Genomic DNA, 21331 nt, shown 5'->3' on the forward strand with positions numbered 1-21331 from the left:
CTGCAGCCCTTCCAGAGTCACCCTGGGCCTCCTGGCTGCATCTCTGATGAGTGCTCTTCTTGTTTGTTCTGTAAGTTTTGGTGTACGGCCATGTCTGGGTAGGTTTGCAGTTGTGCCATATTCTTTCCATTTCTTGATGATGGATTGAATAGTGCTGCTTGAGATGTTCAACGCTTGGGATCCAAATCTTTAAACTTCACCACAACTTTTTCTCTGACATGTCTGGTGTGTTCCTTTGACTTCATTTTGTGGTTTGCTCCCCAACACTCTCTTAACAAACTTGTGTGGCCTTCACAGCAGAGCAGCATTTATACTGAGACAAGATTACACACAGGTGCACTCTTTTTAGTCATTAGGTCAACATTCAATCTTTCCAAAATGATCAGGCAACTTCTAAAAGCAACTGGTTGCATTCAAGAAAAAGGGGGCTGAATACTTTTGCACGCTGCACTTTTACGTTTTTTATTAAAAAAAAATAAATCTTGTAAAATATTTCCTTCCACTTCACACTTGTGTGCCATTTTGTTTTGCTCATTCACATAAAATGCTAAGAAAATGTATTTAAATTTGTGGTTGTGACGTGACAATAAGATAAAAAGTTCCAGGGGGATGAATACTTTTGCAAGCCACTGTATCTGTCCTGAGGCTAGACACATTTTGCTCAGATAAATTGGCTATAGACCTTTTTTATATTAAAGAATGTGATTTAAAACAAAAGGTATATACTGGTGCTTGGATGTAAGTCGTGTTATACTGAGTTCCGTCTCTTCTTCTCTGATTCCTGTGTCACTCTCTAAAGTGTTATTTTCGTCTGATATTTACAGTGTTAATGTAAACGTGTGAAGCTCGTTTTTGGCTCGGGTTCCATTGTTGGATCTGTCGACTGAAGGAGGTGTAAAAATATGATTAACCTTTTTCAGTTACGCTCCCCGTAGAACCACCGCCGTCTGCTCGCTGTTATGAAGAAGACGGAGAAGACGAAGAAGACAAGGAAGACGATCTTTAGACTGGGATAAATGATTCAGATATTTCGTTTGGAAGTTTTGTTTTTGGCAAATGCTTTGTGTTTTGTTTTCTTCATGTTTACTACTTTCAGCATTTTATATTGACCTCAATTGGTTCCACCCACTTTTTCCGTAAATGCAGCTAAACCGCACCTTCTTTGTAGTAGCACCTGGGTTAAGTGGAAAACCCTTCCCTTCAATTGAGAATTTGGGTAAAGTTTTACCGCTAAAATGTTATATAAAGTCGTGCTGATTTGTGCCAAATATTCAATGAATTGTACTTTTACTTGAGTACTTGTTCCTGGTGTAACCCTGGTGTTTGTGTCGTCAGGCGCTGGCGATGGGCATGATGACAGAGTACTACCACTACATCTTCACTACACTGGTAAGTACTGCTCACATCCCCGAAACACGTAGACACGCATCCTTCCATTTTCCCTCCATCTTCCCCTCTATCTTCCTCTCATCTTTCCTCTCCATCTTTCCCTCCATTTTCCCTTCATCTTTCCCTCCATTTTCGCTCCATCTTCATTTTGTCCTCCATTTTTCTCAGACAAATCACTTTTCACTTCACATTTTTTGCCCTTAATGTTTTTCTGCACAGCTCGGAAAATAATGGTTATATTTTGGTTTTGTTTGTTAGATCTTCTCATTTTGAGTTGTGGTTGGGGGGGTTCTTTGGGGAGTCCTTGGGTGGGTCCTTTGGGGGGTCCTTTGGGGGGGTCCTTTGGGGGGTCCTTTTCATCAGTTTATGCGTCCAATCAGGATACCGATAGAACCGATATTTGGAAGCCGATATCTGACACCAGTACTGGATCATTTATGTGTTTTATTTCCATTAAAATGTGCTCTGTAAACTGAAACAAAACATGAAATCATGAGCTGCAGATGTTACCTCAGTTGGAAAGCTTGTTAAAAAAATATGCAGTTGGGACTAAACCGAGATCTAAACCAGGACTAAAGAAAAGTCACAAACCACGTCTGGATCAGGATTAAACCAGGACCAGAAGAGGAGGGTCTTCACTGCTTTAAAACAATATTCTCCATTTTGTCTCTGCTCAGTCCAGGTTCTACAAACATTTGAGCATTCCCTCGTCTGTTCTCAGGTCACAGACTCTTGTTTTTCTCACAAGAGCCTTTGCTGGATCAAAGTCCGTCTCCTCCTCTTCCTCTTCTTCCTCCTCCTCCTTCTCTTCTCCCTCCTCCTCCTTCTCTCTTCTCAAACAAAACCCTCCTCTTCATCGCCCCATGTTTTTCATCAGCGCCTCAAAGTGATTCTCGTGGTTTGAAATGAACAGTCTGAACGTGCTAAACTCGATCAGAGCGTTTTTCAGCAGATAAGACAATGTTCCTTCGGTGCTTAGATTAGAAATGAGACTGAAACAGAGCCTCCTCCTCCTCTTTTCCTCCTCTTCCACCTCGTCTTTGGCCTGGATAGTTTCATTGCAACACTGTGGAATATTTGGAGTGATTCATGTTTGAGTAATCTTTAATCCAGTGTCTGGCCGTGCATTTGACCCATGGGCCTTCAGTGATGTCCCACTTACACATTACAACATCACCTCAATACAGGCTAGTCAAGCTACATTTAATCTCAGGAGCATTTAAAATCAATAATGATGCACAAAAAATGTGACACAGCTGAGATTGTATGAACTTTAGTGCAGTTTTAACATTATTATTAACATTATACACTCACTGTTTAATTGTGGAGCTCCATCTCCCTGCGTGCCGCTGAGCTGCAGGTCCACTCCAGTGTCTCCAAATGGTTTTAAACAGACAGTAGCTTTAAGTGCCCAGATGTACAACAACAGTACATATTTGCAGCATTTCTCAAAAGCTGTGAGTGACATGTACCGTTCATAGTTGCTCGTCTGGAAATGATGGACAAACCCTTTTCCTTGCTGGGACAGGTTAGCTAGCGCAGGGGTTGGCCGACCTCTTCTCATAATATCCAGCTTTTCATGAAAGGCCCGTCTTAAAAATGCAGTGGAAAGTATATCTGCAACCAGATTAATCTCTTCTCCTCCTTCGGCCATTATGGGTTAAAAATACAGCAAGAGCTGTTGGATCTCTGGGTTTAGTTTGACATTCTGCAAACTGCCGCCTTTCCAGCTCTAGCAGAGCTTCTTATCCAATCACAGGACACGCACATGTTCAGTTCAGTGTAGGACCTTCTAGCTGGTCCTGAAATGCAGAGTCGAGATCTGATTGTCTATTGAAACTGACTGTGTCTGTGTCTTACAGTGGGCGGGGCCTGCTCTGTTTATTCTGAAGACCTCAGGAAAATATATATATTTTATATTATTATTATTATTTATATTGTGATTTGAATGTGTCAGTTATAACATAATGATCCAAAGAGTCAGAGATGAGAATTACACAGACACAAACTGATTTAAACAGTGTTTTTCTTATTTTATTTTGGGCAGTGAACATTACTTGAGCCTTATTTCTTTTTGATTGGATCTGTTGTAATGATGGTTCATTTGAGGACACATTTAGGATCCTTCAGACCGTCCCCGTCTCTGACCGCTGGACAAACTTCAAAACAATTAAAAATAGACATTTACAATTGTCTGGCTCCCAGAGGACACACAGGGAACGCTCAGGGAACGCCGGGAACGCCGCGATGCTGGGACGCTCTTAAAACGCTGTGGTTTTATTGGTGACGTCAAATCAGCTTCTGTTACAAATGACATAGACAAGGACATCGAGGGAGGAGAGGAGGAGAGGAAGAGGAGGAGAGGCAGGAGAGGAAGAGAGGAGCAAAGGGAGGAGAGGAGGAGAGGCAGGAGAGGAAGAGGGGAAGAGAAGAGGAAAGGGAGGAGAGGCAGGAGAGGAAGAGAGGAGCAAAGGGAGGAGAGGAGAGGCAGGAGAGGGAGGAGAGGAGGAGAGGGAGGAGAGGAAGAGAGGAGGAGAGGAGGAGAGCGAGGAGAGGAGGAGAGGGAGGAGAGGAGGAAGGAGAGGAGATGAGTGGGAGGAGAGGAGGAGGAGAGGAGGAAGGAGAGGAGAGAGAGGAGAGAGAGGAGATGAGTGGGAGGAGAGGAGAAGAGAAGAGGGAGGAGAGGAGAGGAGGAAGGAGAGGAGAAGAGAGGGAGGAGAGGTGGGGGAAGGGAGACAGAGAGAGTGAGAGGGACAGCAAGAGGGAGACAGAAAGAGAGAAGGAGAGAGGGAGAGGTGGGGTGGAGAGGGTGGGGAAGAGAGAGAGAGGCACAGAGAGAGGGACACAGAGAAAATTTGAGAGAGAGGAGCAAGAGGGACAGAGAGAGAGAGCAAAAGAGAGAGACCGAGAGAGAGGGATGGAGAACAAGAGAGAGAGAGAGAGGAGAGGGATAGAAAGAAAGTGAGATAGAGAAACAGAGAGGGAGAGAAGGATGGAGGGCAAATGTCCGGTGTGATTGGCCGAGTTTGGAGCCAAATGGAAACGAGCCAACAGTCTCGATACATAAGGTCAAAATCTGTCTGGACACTCAGCTGTTCCTGTTCATTACTCCTGACAGCCAATCACAGCCAAGCCTGTCGTCACATGACCTCACAAAGACCAAATATGGCAATGGGTTTTCAGTCTCTTATCAAAGTAAATCCATTTTAGCAAATGTAAGGCCCATCTCTGTTTGGGACGATGTCAGGCCTGTCATCCCAAATCAGTGCTGGCTGGGCCAGTGGTTCAGTGGTCCAGTGATTTTATGATTCAGTGATTCAGTGGACCAGTGGTTCAGTGGTCCAGTGGTTCAGTGGTTCAGTGGACAATTGATTCAGTGATTCAGTGGTTCAGTGATCAAGTGGTGCAATAGTTCAGTGGTCCTGTCATCTAGCGGTCCAGCGGTTCAGTGGTCAAGTGGTCTAGTCGTCCGGTGGTTCAATGGTCCAGTGGTTCAGTGATTCATTGATCCATTGATTCAGTAGTCCAGTGGTCCAGTGGTTCAGTGGTTCAGTGGTTCAGTGGTTTGTGAATGTTTTTCTTCTAGCAAAAAACTAATGTGTTTTTTTCATGGCTGATTGTTTAGAGAGATAAGTTCTGCCAAAACTTTTGGGCCGATATGTTTTTGTTATTTCTGCTAAATGATGTAACTTAAATTTACTACAAACCACAGTCTTTTTTCAGTCCAATTGAAGTTATTTTTGTGAAGCCCAAAATCACCATTTTTAGTGATTTTACCAACAGAAAGTTGTAGTCACATTGTAGCAAAATGACGACGCAACGCTGCCGTATCCTACGAGTATCACTGATTAAGAAAATAAAACTGGACAAGGAAGTGTGTATGTCACAGTGGACGTGTATGTCACAGTGAGTGTGTCACAGTGGGCACGTACATCACAGTGGGCGTGTACATCACAGTGGGCATGTCACAGTGGGCGTGTCACATTGGGCGTGTACATCACAGTGGGCGTGTCACAGTGGGCGTGTACATCACAGTGGGCGTGTCACATTGGGCGTGTACATCACAGTGGGTGTGTCACAGTGGGTGTGTCACAGTGGGCGTGTACATCACAGTGGGTGTGTCACAGTGAGTGAGTATGTCACAGTGGACGTGTACATTACAGTCGGCGTGTACTGATGGAGTTTATACCGGGTTACATCGCATGGTGATGGCGTCTTGAAAATAGTCGATTAAAGATTACTCAAACATGAATCACTCCAAATACAACTTTAGAGGCTCAATGAGAAGAAACGACTAGAACATGGATAAACATCTGAACAGAACAGATTGCAGAACAGATCTGAGTTATAGTAAATGAATCTTTGTCTCACATATATTCTCCTGTGCTCTCCTCACTGGCTCCTTTTGCCTTTCAGGACCTGTTTGCTCTGGACGTGGAGCCATATCGGTACAGCGGCGTGAACATGACAGGCTTTAGGATCCTGAACACGGAGAACAGCCTTGTCGCCTCCATCATCGAGAAGTGGTCCATGGAGAGACTTCAAGCTCCGCCCAAACCCGACTCTGGGCTCCTGGATGGATTCATGACTGTGAGTGGCCCCTGTCAATGCAAACATGGATGACAGATGGATGTGTGGAGCTGAGCTAATACGTGCTGAATAAGGGCAGTGTATTTTTTAACATTGCGAGATAGGGCCTCTGCCTTAGCAGAGGTTTGTTAGATGGTTTCATGACTGTGAGCGCCCCCTGTCAAGGCATGAATGAGGGATAGATGTGTGAAATTAAGCTGACATTTGCTGAATAAGGTGTGGGCAGTGTATTTTTACCATTGCGAGATAGGGCCAGGGCCTTGTCAGAGGTCTATTGGACAGCCTCATAAGCGTTAGTGTGCTCCTGTCAGTCAATACTTGGCCTGAATGAGGGATAAATGTGCGGCTATACGCTGATATTTGCTGCTTTTTCTGTTATTTTTGAATTTGCTGAATAAGGTCCGGGCTCCCCATATATCTTCACGATTGTGAGATAGGGCCTCGGTATAGGTCTACTGGGCCACCCCATGAAAAGAGAGTAAGTGCTCCCCTGTCAGTCAATACAAGGCATGAATGAGCGATGGACGTGTGGATGTAAGCTAGTATGTGCTCAATGAGGTCCAGGCACTGTATTTTTACCAATGCAAGATAGGGCCAGGGCCTTAGTAGAGGTCTGTTGGATGGTTTCATGATTGTGAGTGCCCCCTGTTGGTCAGTACAAGACATGAATGAGGTACAGATGTGTGGAGCTGAGCTAATATTGGCTAAATAAGGTCTGGGGACTGTATTTTTACCATTGCTAGATAGAGCCAGTGCCTTAGCAGAGGTGTATTGGATGGTTTTATGACTGTGAGTGCCCTCTGTCAGTCAATACAAGACATGAATGAGGGATGGATGTGTGCTTTTATTAGCTAAATAAGATGCTATTCTTAAATATAGGAGGATAAGGCTAAGCTAATCTTAACAAAAACCTGGAATGAAATGTTACATCGTCAGTAATCAAAACTTGCTAGCATAACCGCCAATCCAAAGCGGCTGTTGTGTGGCAGAGCGACACAGGAAACAGAGCGTCTTAACCGTGAGACAAATAGCTTCAGTGTGTTTGAGTAGCTGTTAGCTCATACCCTGACCTGGTATCTCCATATTTTTAAGTACATTTACTGTATTTTCCGGACTATAAGTTGCTCTGGAGTATAAGTCACACCAGTGCATAATAATGAAGAAAAAAACATGTACAGTTGTCCCTCACCATATCCATATTCACCATTCACGGTCTTGTTGTTTCACAGATTGTTTTTGTAATGCAATTTTGCATGTTTTTTACAGTGTAAGAGCATGCATTATGTTCTGCGTCCTGATTGGTTAAGGGACTGTAGACCGTCGTCAATCAGTCTCCTCCATGCCATGTCTCCTATACAGTACAGAGTGTGTTCAGACATCCATCCATCCATCCATCCATTTTCTTCCACTTATCCGGAGCCGGGTCGCGGGGGCAGTAGTCTAAGCAGGGACTCCCAGACTTCCCTCACCCCGGACACGTCCTCCAGCTCCTCCGGTGGGACCCCAAGGCGTTCCCAGGCCAGCCGAGAGACATAGTCCCTCCAGCGTGTCCTGGGTCTTCCCCGGGGCCTCCTCCCTGTGGGACATGCCCAGAACACCTCCCTAGGGAGGCGTCCAGGAGGCATCCTGAGCAGATGCCCGAGCCACCTCAGCTGGTTCCTCTCAACGTGTAGGAGCAGTGGCTCTACTCCGAGCTCCTCCCGTGTGACCAAGCTCCTCATCCTATCCCTAAGGGTGCGCCCGGCCACTCTGCGGAGGAAACCCATTTCAGCCGCTTGTATCCGCGATCTTGTCCTTTCGGTCATTACCCAGAGCTCATGACCATAGGTGAGGGTAGGAACGTAGATTGACCGGTAAATCGAGAGCTTCGCCTTCCGGCTCAGCTCCTTCTTTACCACAACGGACCGATACAGCGACCGCATCACTCCAGACGCTGCACCGATCCGCCTGTCAATCTCACGCTCCATCCTTCCCTCACTCGTGAACAAGACCCCGAGATACTTGAACTCCTCCACTTGGGGCAGAGACTCACCACCCACCCGGAGAGAGCAAACCACCTTTTTCCGGTCGAGAACCATGGCCTCGGATTTGGAGGAGCTGATTCTCATCCCAGCCGCTTCACACTCGGCTGCATACCGCCCCAGTGCCTGCTGCAGGTCCTGGCTCGAAGAAGCCATCAGGACAACATCATCTGCAAACAGCAGAGATGAAATCCTGTGGTTCCCAAACCAGGCCCCCTCCGGCCCCTGGCTGCACCTAGAAATTCTGTCCATAAATATAATGAACAGAACCGGTGACAAAGGGCAGCCCTGGCGGAGTCCAACATGTACTGGAAACAGGTCTGACTTACTGCCGGCAATGCGAACACAGCTCCTGCTCCGGTCATACAGGGACCGGACAGCCCTTAGCAAAGAGCCCCGGACCCCATACTCCCAGAGCACCCCCCAAAGGGCACCACGAGGGACACGGTCGAATGCGTTCTCCAGATCCACAAAACACATGTGGACTGGTTGGGCAAACTCCCATGAACCCTCGAGGACCCGATGAAGAGTATAGAGCTGGTCCAGTGTTCCACGACCAGGACGAAAACCACACTGCTCCTCCTGAATCCAAGGTTCGACTATCGGTCGGATTCTCCTCTCCAGCACCCTGGAGTAGACCTCACCGGGAAGGCTGAGGAGTGTGATTCCCCTGTAATTGGAACACACCCTCCGGTCCCCCTTCTTATACAGAGGGACCACCACCCCGGTCTGCCATTCCACAGGTACTGTACTGTCCCCACACGATGTTGCAGAGACGTGTCAGCCAAGACAGCCCCACATATGTGTTGTGTTCAGACAAATGTATATAAATGTTTGATCAACACTACAGCGGAGCAGCGCCAGGACGAAGAGGCACGATCAGAGGAACTGTGAAATACACGTGACTCACTATTAATTTATTAAACAAGAGAGAATATGTTAATGCCTGTCTGAGAAAAGTGTCTAAAGTGTGTGGTGAGGGGTTTTACAGCTGCAAAACCTATGTAATAACTAAAAAAAAAAAATAAATAAAGCTCACTACTTCACGGATTTCACCTATTGCGGGTTATTTTTAGAATGCAACCCCAGTGATGAACCAGGGACCACTGTAATTTCCCATATAAGTCGCACCCCCAGACAAACTATGAAAAAAAGTGCGACTTGTAGGAAATATGGTGCTTTTTAATAAAATACTTCTCTGTAGTAGCTGAATACTTAAATTGTGGTATCTGGTGTCCTGGTTGGACATTTAAACTGATATAATAAGACGATTTACTAAAAGTCTCATGTTCAGACTTTTATTTACACAAACCTGTTCTGCCGTTACTTGAGAGATGAGTAACAGTTAAATAGCATGTTTGGATCTGTTTTGTCTCATTTTATTTTTGTTTAAATTAAATGCTGTTTTCAGTCTCTGGCATCGGTTGATATCGGGGATCGGCAGATACTTAAAGCCCATCGAAGTCAGTGTCGGAACTGAAAAAGCAGGATTGACACATCTGTAGCTGTGACTTATGTAAAGTTATGTCCCTAAAATTACATTAGCTTCACGTCATAAACAAATAAAAAAAAGATGCTACGTCCAGACAGTTATTTCAGTTATCTTTTACTTAAGTACGCTTTTCGCTACTCTATCCCAGATCAAATTGTACAACCTAAAAACAGGTTTTAAACAGCAGAAAAAATTAGGTATCTGGCATCCCCTGCACTTGACTTTCTGCTATAAAGACATCAAATGGGGAGCCGGTCGCTCGGACGCTCTGGGCGTTTGTGTTGCACTCAGCTCAGACTAGAGTCCATTTCAAGTCCAGTGGGAAAAACGTATTGATCGAGCCACAAATCCAACAAAAGAGGCTTAAACTGAGTAACACCCACTCGCCGATATCAATCCTCCCAACATGATTCAGCAAAAACCCCTGGCACAAAACACATAAAGAAATGGGAAAAAGCCATAGTGCAGCACCCTAGAGGTTAGCATTTTGCTGTTTTCAATCAAGCGCATACATGTCTGCTTTCCCAGCCTCTGCCTCCGCGTTATGCTTCCAATTGGACCGCGACCAAAGCTAGCTACACGGGCCTAGCATTTAACACCTCAATAGCTGTGGGAATACAACAACATAAGGGATTGGGATATTTTCTCCATGAAGCAAAGCAGAACCACCCACCCCCCTCTCCCAGCGAGCGCCTGCCTTCTCGTGGATGCCTCGTGTGGGTTGACATTTTTGGCAGCGCGCCCTGATAAGAAAACGCAGCAAGAGGCAAAGCGTTTATTAAAGATTTTTGATCCGAGTGACAGTGAAGAGTGTTATCGTCGGCCCGGGTTCACCGCGTGGAGATGCTTTTTCCTCTCTCCAGACTAAGATGGAAGTGGGATGCTAGCTAGCGTAAGATGTAGCGCCAACCGCGTCACCCCATTTTTAACAAGTTCATGGCGTCCAGGACAATGCTTTATCAATGCAGCAGCTCTGGGTCTGTGAGCGGGCTGGGGGAGAGGGAGAGCGAGGACCTAAAAGTATGAAGCAGTTTGCACAGGCCTCTGACAACAGATATGTCCAAATCAGGAGGAAGGAGACAGTTCAGACGAAGGTTATTCAGAGTATGGACATTTTACACCTGGTTTAGACCTGGTTTAGTGCTGGTTTAGTAGTGGTTTAGTCTTGGTTTAGTCTGGATAAAGACCTGTTTTAGTCATGGGTTAGACCTGATTTAGACCTGGTTTAGTCCTGTTTTAGTCGTGGTTTAGACCTGGTTTAGTCCTGGTTTATACCTGGTTCATTCTTGATTTAGTCCTTCTAGTGAAAGTGTATAGAGTTTAAAAACACAGTGGAGCACTTCCTGTATTACAACATGATGACATCACAAGGTGGAACAGAGTGTTTTCAGTTTGAGAGAAGAACTCAGCCTAAACATGCAGGATTTGTGTGTTAAAGCTACAGTTCAGATCTGTGGAGCGTCTGGCTGCCAGTAAGCATGCCTGATTTCAAAGAGTTTTCAATTAAAAAAAACACAAAAAAAAAAACCCACCAATATTTAAATTAATGAGTGAAACATTTCAGACAAATCAACAACGTCTCCATAGTAACAAGCAAGTGGCAAACCCTCTACCAAAAATGTTACACGGTGCATCTTTAAAGTCATGAAATTTCTTGAATTGAACTCTTTCGATGTGGACTTGATGTAGTCACTTAGGTAGCTGCTGAATTTAAACAATTTAATCAAAGTTTGTGTGCCAACTTTAAATTCACAATGTTTTTATTAAGCTTGTATTTACTCCTGATCATACCACCTCTGCGTCAGTAAATTTTAATCCCATATTTATGTGAAATAATCCCCCACGTCTCAGCGACTCAGACAAGCGTTCAACATCTACATCTGTTTCTGTCCAGTGCCCAAAACCATCCAACCATTTCAGATCTCCGTCATTACCCACAATGCAACACCATCCCGCATGCCCCTGTGTGAAGCCTTTTACGCGGCGGTGCGTGTGGACCTCGCTTTGAGCCGTGACAGGTCCTGCGTAGCGCCCCCAGCTGGTGTGGATTTGCACTCTGTCAGGTTAGTACCGCGTGACCCGGCAGACCCCCGCACACGGAGATCGACTGGCCCAGGATGAGGCTTCATTTTGGGGGGAGTCGGACGGCGGGTCTGGGTCTGTCACCGCGGGGAGCTCCACAGCGGTGCCGTGACTGACAGGAGGAGATAGGAATGGGACAAGGAGCCAGAGCAGCCATAAGTCTCCATCTGGTCTGTGTGTCTCTGTCTGAAGGCTCCTCACTGTTAGACCATGTGACATATCTGGACTAAAGTGGGACGCACAAAGAGGCAAGGAAAGTTTATTTGTACAGCACAATTTAGTAAAAGTTATTCGAAGTGCTTTACAGAATACGAAAGACATTAAAATCACAATACAACAAATCAAAACGTGAATAAAATGAACATAAAAAGGCAGAATAAAACAAAAGAGGCAAAATAAAACCCTTTCAGTCACCCTTTAGTCCTGGTTTAGTCCTGGTTTAGTCCTGGTTTCTGGTTTAGCCTTGGTTTAGTCCTTGTTTAGTCCCAGTTTAGTCCCGGTTTAGTCCCCGGTTATTCCCGGTTTAACCCTGGTTTAGTCCTGGTTTAGACCTGGTTTATTCCTGGTTTAGACCTGGTTTAGTCGTAGTTTAGTTCTGGTTTAGTCCTGGTTTAGACCTGGTTTAGGCCTGGTTTAGTCCTGGTTTAGTCCTGGTTTAGTGCTGGTGTAGTCCCGGTTTAGTCCTGGTTTAGTTCTGGTTTAGTCCTGGTTTAGACCTGGTTTAGTCCTGGTTTAGTCCCGGTTTAACCCTGGTTTAGTCCCAGTTTAGTTCTGGTTTAGTCCTGGTTTAGTCCTGTTTTAGTACTTGTTTAGTCCTGGAGGGCAAAAGCAAATATCCAAACTTATCATTATTCCTGTTAGGCATTGGCTCCACAAACTTGCCTTATTCATTTTATTATTCTATCACAGGTCAGATCTGTGGAGCGAGACCCAGTTCACAGTAACAGTGCATTTTCAAGGTATTTTTAAGCAGTATACAGTCCTGTGATTAATGAAAACGGCTCAGTTTAAAGACACTGCACCAGATTGTTACCATCTTAAAAACGTGAAAAACAGAACTAGTTCATTTTAAACAGTTTGCAGTGTTCCAATGTTATTCCTTACTTACCTTATGCATTCAGAACATCCTAATTACTCACGGCAATGAGTTTAAGAGCACTTTTCACAACTCTCAGAGGCCAGAGTGGAGCTGACAACCACAAGCAAGCACTTCCTGGTTCGCAGGTAAAAAAATATAATTAGACACAGACAGTACACAGAGGACTTACTATAAATCTGTTCTGGTGCAAAACTAATTTCACTTTATTACATCACTTTAATGCTGTACTGTGGAACATTCCAGGCCTTCAATAGAAAAGTTACACAGTTCATTTCTGTGCTGTGAATGTGACTTTTTTAGTAAAAAAGCACCTGCTCAAACGAGTACCTAGTTTCGATACTAGGTTTAGCATCGATTAGCATCTGATTTGGTTCCTTTTGACAGGCCTACACCGGCTCTTGTTGATTAGCCTGTTGCGTTTGCTGTCGCCTCTCGTGTGCTGTCATGGCGGCGCTCTGATCCCTTCCCAGAATACTCCAGGTGTACGTCTCCAAACCGCGACTGAGTGACAAACCGTTTAGTTGCGCTCAGCTTCTGCCTGTGTAATCTCCACTTCACACGCGATAAGCCAGCTAGCTGTGTTAGCTCCTGACAGCTACATGACTTAGCATTTGTAAGCCGCTAAAATGGCAGCCTGGCAATACAACTGTAACAACAACAACAAGGAGGAGGAGAAGAGGAGGAGGAGGACAAGAGGAGGAGGGATGAAAAAGAAAAGGTTTATATCCTTTGAAAATGAGGCATGAGAGAGTCTGACAGTTTTGATTGTGTTGTTTGTAACGCTGCCATCTTTAGATAACTTTATGAACTCTTTTAAATGACTGGCGACACAATGGGGCCGTGTTCGACTGGCGGAAAGCGTCGGAAAGTGGGTTCAGTTAAGGTTGGTGGTTGGTGGTGTTGACTTAAACATCAATGATTGAGTGGTGAGATCCACTGTCCCGAAGGTTGGGGGTGAGATTCCACCTCCCACAGATGAATATTGTTGTTGTGTCCTTGGGCAAGACATTTCTTAACCCCCCTCGCCCCCAGTGTCTGTGTACACTGTTGTATGAATGTGTGTGTGGTTTCTTGATGTAAAATGCTTTGAGAGACTTGAATGTGGAAAAACACTGTATAAAAATGTGACCATGACCTTGAATTTTGAACCTTGATTTTGGCTCAAGTCGAAGTAAAAGTCTGTTGCTTGAAAAGCCAAAGTGACTACATACTACCTTCTGCTGGTCATTGCTTCATAAGTTCAGATCAAAGTTGCGAGCCTTTACCTGAGCATTCTTCCACTGTTCTTGTCCATATCCAAACGCAGATTTAACTCTTTCTGCTTTCAGACATTTTCAAACATGGAACTCTTTGTATTGTGTTTAAAATACGTCAAAAAACAAAATGGCCTCCGTCTATAAAGAAGTAGTATGAAGGTACAATTGTTCCAAAGAGCACAGCAACTGAAGACAGCAGGGGGCGGGGCTAGAGGGGGCCGGGGTTGCTGTGGCAACGTCTAAACTGGTTTATATACAGTAAAGGAGCTAAAAGGAATTCAGACAGTACGTCACCTTTATGTGATATTATGATGTGTATTATTCACCTTTTAATAAGTTGTACACAAATGTGAATTGCATAGATAAAGCCAGTGTTGGCAACAAAAGTGTTAACAAGTTTTTCAGAAAACGACATGTTAGCATTAGCTAGCGCCTTATGCTTTTAAATAAAACCAAAAAAAAACACACACACACACAAAAATGTATTTCCAACTTTTTGGAACAATTGTACCTTCACATCCGTCTGCAGCTGTGCGTTTGAATGTGCCCACAGGTACAGAAGAGTTTGTTAATAGGAGCCCGTGATGATGCGGCGCTCGCAAAGATGGCGATGAATTTTAAACATGTTTTTTAAAGCAGCAACAAACAAAAACGAGACCTTGATGTCGAAGAGGTCAGCGTGTTTATTTGTCCGAGCTCAAAATTTGACCCTCTGATAAATGGAAAAATTATGCCTCAGAGGACTTTTCTTATTTTTTATTTTAGTTTTAATTTTGCGGTGAACATAATAAATCAGCAGTGAGCAAAAGCAATTAGCATACAGGGACGCGGCGTGATGAGAGAGGAGCGTGTAAGGTCGGCGACGCGGATGTGGTAGGGCCAGGGAGGCTGTGAACGTGCATTCATTCAAGTGAGGGATGGCAACAGAACGGGTTTACCAGATCTGTCACAGCGGACACATGTGCAGGCACACACACAGGGGGCGCTGTTTAAGTGGCTTTGATGCAGTAAAGAGCAACAGATTAAACTCACGCTGCAGGCGACGCTGATGAACGAAAGAACATGTGCAAAAAGAGAAGAACGAAAAGAAGAAAACATGAACGTTTCCCAGGACTTAAAGACATTTAAATGATACACACACACACGTATACACACACGCATGCACTCACACACATACACACACATATGCACACACATATACACACACACACACGTACACATTTACACACACACATACACACGTATGCACAGACACAAGTATACATAGACACACATAAACACACACTTTTTCAACACTTGACAAAGATGTGAGTCTGGTCTGTGGAGAATCTCCCTGAGTTCTAATGGGAGTGATTGACAGGTGGATCAGCCAATCAGGGACATGCATCCATCCATCTGTATCAAAACAAATATGATCACTTATAAGGAAAAAAATAAAGGAAAAAAACATGATAGAGACTGAAACTGAGACTGAGCAAAATGAAATTGTTAATCTGAGGTGAGAGAAGTTTGTAAATGATGGCGACCAATGAGCTACTTCATTTCACATGTGCCACTGAAATAAACACATCACTGGTCACTTCTCCCTTTGTTACATGATCGTCCAATCAGATGTGTTTCTTTCAGTGACAAGTGTGAAACGAAGGAGCTCATAGGTCACAATCACAGGGTTTAGGCTTCGCTCACTGAAATCCGCCATGTTTTTCAGCTCCTGCAATATCTTTTTACCTTTATTATTACCGATACAGATGGACCATGCTCGTCCCTGATTGGTTAATCCACCTGTCAATCTCAGACTCACCTGAACTCGGGGAGACTCACAGACTCACATGTTTGTAACGTATTGCATAACTGTAAGTGTGTGTGTGCTCTGTCTCGACCAAATCAAACATTAATAATAATCATTACATAATGTTGTTGAAATGTTATTATCAGAGCTTCCTCAGAAACACTGTCGTCTCCTTCACTTTTACCCAGAATCCCTCAGCATGAGCCAGCGTGCGCACACAGACCGTTAATCAGAGCTCTACAGGCCTTCAGTGTGTCGATATGCATTAGCTCCTGACTGATGCTCGTTTGTCCAATGAATCAATCGCACCTCGAACGCACCACACCAAACATAAATCTGCCTCTGTCAACACGAGCAGAAGAACTGAGGGAGGCAGAACGAGCGACGGAACAGTCAGGCAAAGAGCCAGGAGGCGCCTGGTTCAGGTCCCAGACTATGTGCAGTGTTTTTGTGTGGGGTTTGCATGTTCTTCCTGTGTCTGCGTGGGTTTTCTTCAAGTGTTTTGTGATCACTGTATTAGGGCTGCAGCTGTGGATTATTTTAGTAATTGAGCCTGTGGTGTGCTGGTTGACAGAGGAGAAGAGGAAAAAGTGAAAGAACTCTGCTCCAAACTCTCAGCTCCTCGGCACTCAGCTTCAGACTTTAATTTAATTTAATTATTTTATTTATTTTATTTTTATTTTATTGGTTGGGACAATGCATGTTAATGAACAGACATGACACACATATACACACCAGATTATAGTCAAAGTATAATTTCCATCCATTTTCCAAGGGCTGGGGTCACAGACGGGTCAAAACCTCACACATTGCATATTCCACTCATTGCACAGTTCCCATTATTTACATTTTATACCCACCCTCTTCATTTTTGCCCATACATGGAAAAATGTCTCTATAGAAAAGTTAAAGTCACATTAACACTATAGATGATGCATGTTTGGTTTGACCATAACCAGTTTTCCATTTGTGCTTTAGAAAAACTGTACATGGGACATTTTCTCAGGGTTACCGGGAGACAATTCCACTGATTCTCACCTTGGACAGATACATTCTGATCAAAGGTGGTCCGTCTGTGGGCGGCGGGGGTCACAGGTCGCGTGATAGCTGGCTTGGTCTTTGCTAAATTGTGGCGTGTGATGTGGACTCAAACAATATATTGCCCTCTGCTGGAGGTTTAAGGCCGAGAAGCGATATGTTGAAAAGTGCAAATATCGGCCAACCTTTGTATCCGTCTCTAGTGTAGTGTAGTGTCTCAGTTGTTCCAGAGCTCTGGTGAGGTTCTCGTTGATGACTTTAAAATGCTTTGTGTTCATATTTTCCGTGCTAAAATAAATACAGTGAGCCTGATGCTTTGGACACTGGCTGCTCTTTAATTGCCCCACAGTCCTTCTCTCCAGGGCCCTTCCCCTTTAAGAGCTGCTCCCAGGATGGTGGTCTAATTGGAGCAGTTTTGGTCTGATAATCCCGTCCCCTCCTCAAAGTCCTTAGATTAAAAACATGACTGCAGCTCTGGGACTCGCGCTCGGGATATTTTATATTATGTCTGTCGAATTAATTTAGCCAATGCAGCAAAACACAATTAACCCTGTCCACCTCCATGTGGTGGAGTAATCCTCAGACTGGTGTGAGCGCAGGCCGTGTGGTGGAGTAACGTGCGGTGGAGTAATGCTCCTGCTCTTGATGCCGTGGCCTGGTGGACTTGGTGTTTACACATGTGGGAGAATAACTCAGATGCTATGAAACAGTGTGATCGTTGTTTAGTTGTTTAGTCATTGTTTAGTCGCTGTTAGTCGTTTAGTTGTTGTTTATTTGTGGTGGAAGGAATCATTTATTGGCTTTCTGCTATTGTTTCTTTAGAAGCACAGGCAAAAAATGAGACAAATGTTTTAAGTTTATGTTGTCAAAAAAAAAAATTCTTCACAAGATTTATTTCCATCCAGTGTTGCATTAATTTTTCACCAAGATGTTGTATTGATGATGGTCGAGTCTGACGCTGCACAAAGCTTCTCCAGCACATCCCAAAGATTCTCAATGGGGTTAAGGTCTGGACTCTGTGGTGGACAATCCATGTGTGAATATGATGTCTCATGCTCCTGAACCACTCACAGTCACAATTTGAGCCCCATGAATCCTGGCATTGTCATCTTGGAATCTGCCTGTGCCATCAGGGAAGAAAAAAATCCACTGATGGAATAACCTGGTCATTCAGTATATTCAGGTGTCAGCTGACCTCATTCTTTGAGCACAGACTGTTGCTGAGCCTAGACCTGACCAACTGCAGGAGGAGAGGAACTATTTGCTGAGTTAAATCCAGGTGGTGACTTTTTTTGGACATACAGTGTATTTACCTGAGCAGCGGACTCACCTGGTTCTTGAACATTAACATTAATGAACATTAATAACAGACAAATCAGGTGCCTTTCCGCAAGGTTGCTCCTGCTAGCGTTAGGTTCAACAACCTCGCTCCTGATTGGCTCTTTGGTTGCTATGATACTCGTGGTTGAAATTCCAAAATAATGAACTCGGCCCTAAATTAGCCGCTATAACTGCTAGCCTCGATGAACTTCATTTGGAGTTGAACGTTGTGGCTGGAATTTGTCCAGGGATTAAATATTTGGATTCTGTGATGAGATTGATGGAGCGTGTGGACAATGATCCCACAAACACCTCCGCACTGGGACAGGTTCCTGTATTAAAAGTCCATTGACATATTGAGTAGTTGAAGCATCTTTGTTTTATTTTTTATTTTTTATTTTTTTTTGTAACGCCCAAAATCACAACAACAGTTGTCTCGAAGGGCGTTCATGTTTTGGTTGATGGGGGAAACCGGAGTACCCGGAGGAAACCCATCCAGACACGGGGAGAAACATGAAAAACTCCACACAGAAAGGCCTGGGCGACCCGGGGATCGAACCAAACCCTCTTGCTGTGAGGCATGAGTGTTGCCACTCTTGTAATGTTTGGTTTTATTTGGTTGATTTGAGATTTAAAGAGTCTTCTTCTTCTTCTGTTTTACTTCCTGACGTAAGCCATGCATCTGAAGTGAACATCATCCCGCCGTCTGAGCCTTTGAAAAACTCTCTTTTCTTTGTGTCATTCTGCAGTCGCCCCAGTCTGTCAGGAGTCATTCACAGAGGAGGAAAAGAGGAGAGGAGGTTTGCAGGCACTGAAAGACCTCCCTTCCCTCTTCTTTTTGTCTCCTCTCCTCTCTTCCATCTCTTTCTCTCCTCATCCTCTCTTCTTCTTAGTCCTTAGTCCTTGTCTCTCTCCCTCCTCACTCTCGCTCCTCCCCCTCTCTCTCAACTCCCTCCTTCCCTCACTCTCCTCTTCTCTTTCTTTCTCCCCATCAGGCCTTTGTCTCTCTCTCCTCTTCGATTGTCCAGCTCTCCTCTCTTCCTCTCCATATCCTCTCTCCTCCCTTCATTTTTCTCATTAACTTCTCTCTCTCCCTTCTCCCCTTTTTGTTTTGTTCTCTCTCTCCCCCTCTCTTCCCTCCATTCTTCTTTGTCCTCCATTCTACAAATCTCATTCTAAACCTTTCTCCCATCTTTTCCTCCTTCTTTCCTCTCTCTTTTCTCCTTCCTCTCCTTCCGCCCTCTTCTCCTCCCTCCATTCTTCCCCTCTCTTCCTCTGTTCTCTCTGTTCTTCTCTCTTCTTTCTCTCCTCTCTCCATTCTTCTCTCTTCTTTCTCTCTTTTTTCCTCCCTCTATTCTTATCTCTTCTTTCTCTCCTCTCTCCATTCTTCCCATCTCTCCTCCTCTCTTCTCTCCATTCTTCTGGTCTCTTCTTTCTGTCTTTTTTCCTCCCTCCATTCTTCTCCTCTCTTATTTCTCTCCTCTCTCCATTCTTTCCCTCTCTTCTTTCCCTCTTTTTTCCTCCCTCCATTTTTCTTTCTCTGGTCCCTCCATTCTCCTCTCTTCTTTCTCTCCTCTTCTCCTTCCCCTCTATTCTTTCTCTCCTCTTCTCCTCCCTCCTTCCCCTCTCTTCTTTCCCTCCTCCTCTCCTCCCTCCATTCCTCTCATTATCTCTCGTCTGTGATAAGACTCATCAGATTTGGTTGTGCAGAGACTTGGTCACAGCTCGCCGCTTTCTGCCGCTCCAGCAACATGGCCGCCGCCTCCTCTCCTCGTCTTGTTCACAGTCCACTCGGCGCGGGGTCATTAGCATGCTTCGCTAACCCTAGCACTAGCGCTAGCGCCGTTTTAATTAGCAAAAAGCTCCACTTAAAGACTCAGGCCTCATTTCAGTCCATTTGAGTCCGAGCTCTGGCAGAGTGTGGATTTTTACATGGTTTTAACCAAAGAGCCGTGACCGACGCTGGTGACGTGACTCTCGGCTCCTCTGTGGGATCTGATTCTCCTCAAAGAGCCATGACTGTCGTGGGTGACGCTACTCTCGGCTCCTCTGTGGGATTCGATTCTCCTCAGAGCCATGACCGAAGCTAGTGACACGACTCTCGGCTCCTTTGTGGGATCCAATTTTCCTCAAAGAGCCGTTCTCTCTGTCCTCTCTCCCTCCTTTCTTCTCCTTTTCTCTTTGTCTTCTCTCTGTGATAAAACACAGACTTGGCTAAAAATCACCTATAACCAAATGAAGCAGAAAAGTTCCACACTGAAGCTTTAGTTTAACATGGATAAACTGTATGAATAAACACATATATAAGTCCGTATAAACACATATATAACTGTGTATAAACATATATATAACTCTGTATAAACGCATATATAACTGTATAAACACATACATAAACTAACTGTGTATAGACACATATATCATATATAACTCTGTGTAGCCCCATATATAAGCTCGCTCTATATAGACACCCCCCCATATATATATATATATATATATATATATATATATATATATATACACACACATAAATATAAGCTAGCTCTGTATAAACACATATATAAGCTAACTTTGTACAGAGACATATATAAGCTAACTCTGTATAAACACACATATATAAGCTAGCTCTGTACTGACACATATATAAGGTAACTTTGCATAAACACATGTATAAACTAGCTCTGTATAGGCACATATATAAGCGAGCTCTGTATAGACACATATATAAGCTAGCTCTGTATAGACACATATATAAGCTCGCTCTGTATAGACACATATATAAGCGAGCTTTGTATAGACACATATATAAGCTAGCTCTGTATAGACACATATATAAGCTCGCTCTGTATAGGCACATATATAAGCGAGCTTTGTATAGACACATATATAAGCGAGCTCTGTATAGACACATATATAAGCGAGCTCTGTATAGACACATATATAAGCGAGCTCTGTATAGACACATATATAAGCGAGCTCTGTATAGACACATATATAAGCTAGCTCTGTATAGACACATATATAAGCTTGCTCTGTATAGACACATATATAAGCTTGCTCTGTATAGACACAAATATAAGTAAACATGTGGATTCAATGTGGTTCTGGAGCCTGAGGACATGTTCTCAAACATGGCAGCTCTTTTGCATTATTCATGTTCGTTGTTTGATTGACAGGTGTGACGCTCTTTGTCTCAGGCGCCTGTAGCCTTTTATCGAACCATCCCTTTAAATCTCGCTTTAATTACAATACCTCCTG

The 21331-nt window shown here is 44.2% G+C and overlaps 1 protein-coding gene across 1 annotated transcript in view; it reads left to right on the forward strand.

Annotated features, from left to right (window-relative positions):
* Positions 1 to 21331, forward strand: part of grik2 (glutamate receptor, ionotropic, kainate 2) — a 280443-nt gene that overhangs the window by 68984 nt on the left and 190128 nt on the right. Inside the window, exons 5-6 of the mRNA XM_033980607.2 lie at positions 1336 to 1389; positions 5806 to 5979. Of these exons, the coding sequence (XP_033836498.2) occupies positions 1336 to 1389; positions 5806 to 5979 (228 nt within the window). The remainder of the gene's footprint in view (positions 1 to 1335; positions 1390 to 5805; positions 5980 to 21331) is intronic.

This window comes from Periophthalmus magnuspinnatus, chromosome 16 (assembly GCF_009829125.3).
Source record: "Periophthalmus magnuspinnatus isolate fPerMag1 chromosome 16, fPerMag1.2.pri, whole genome shotgun sequence".
Classification (NCBI taxonomy): Eukaryota; Metazoa; Chordata; class Actinopteri; order Gobiiformes; family Gobiidae; genus Periophthalmus; species Periophthalmus magnuspinnatus.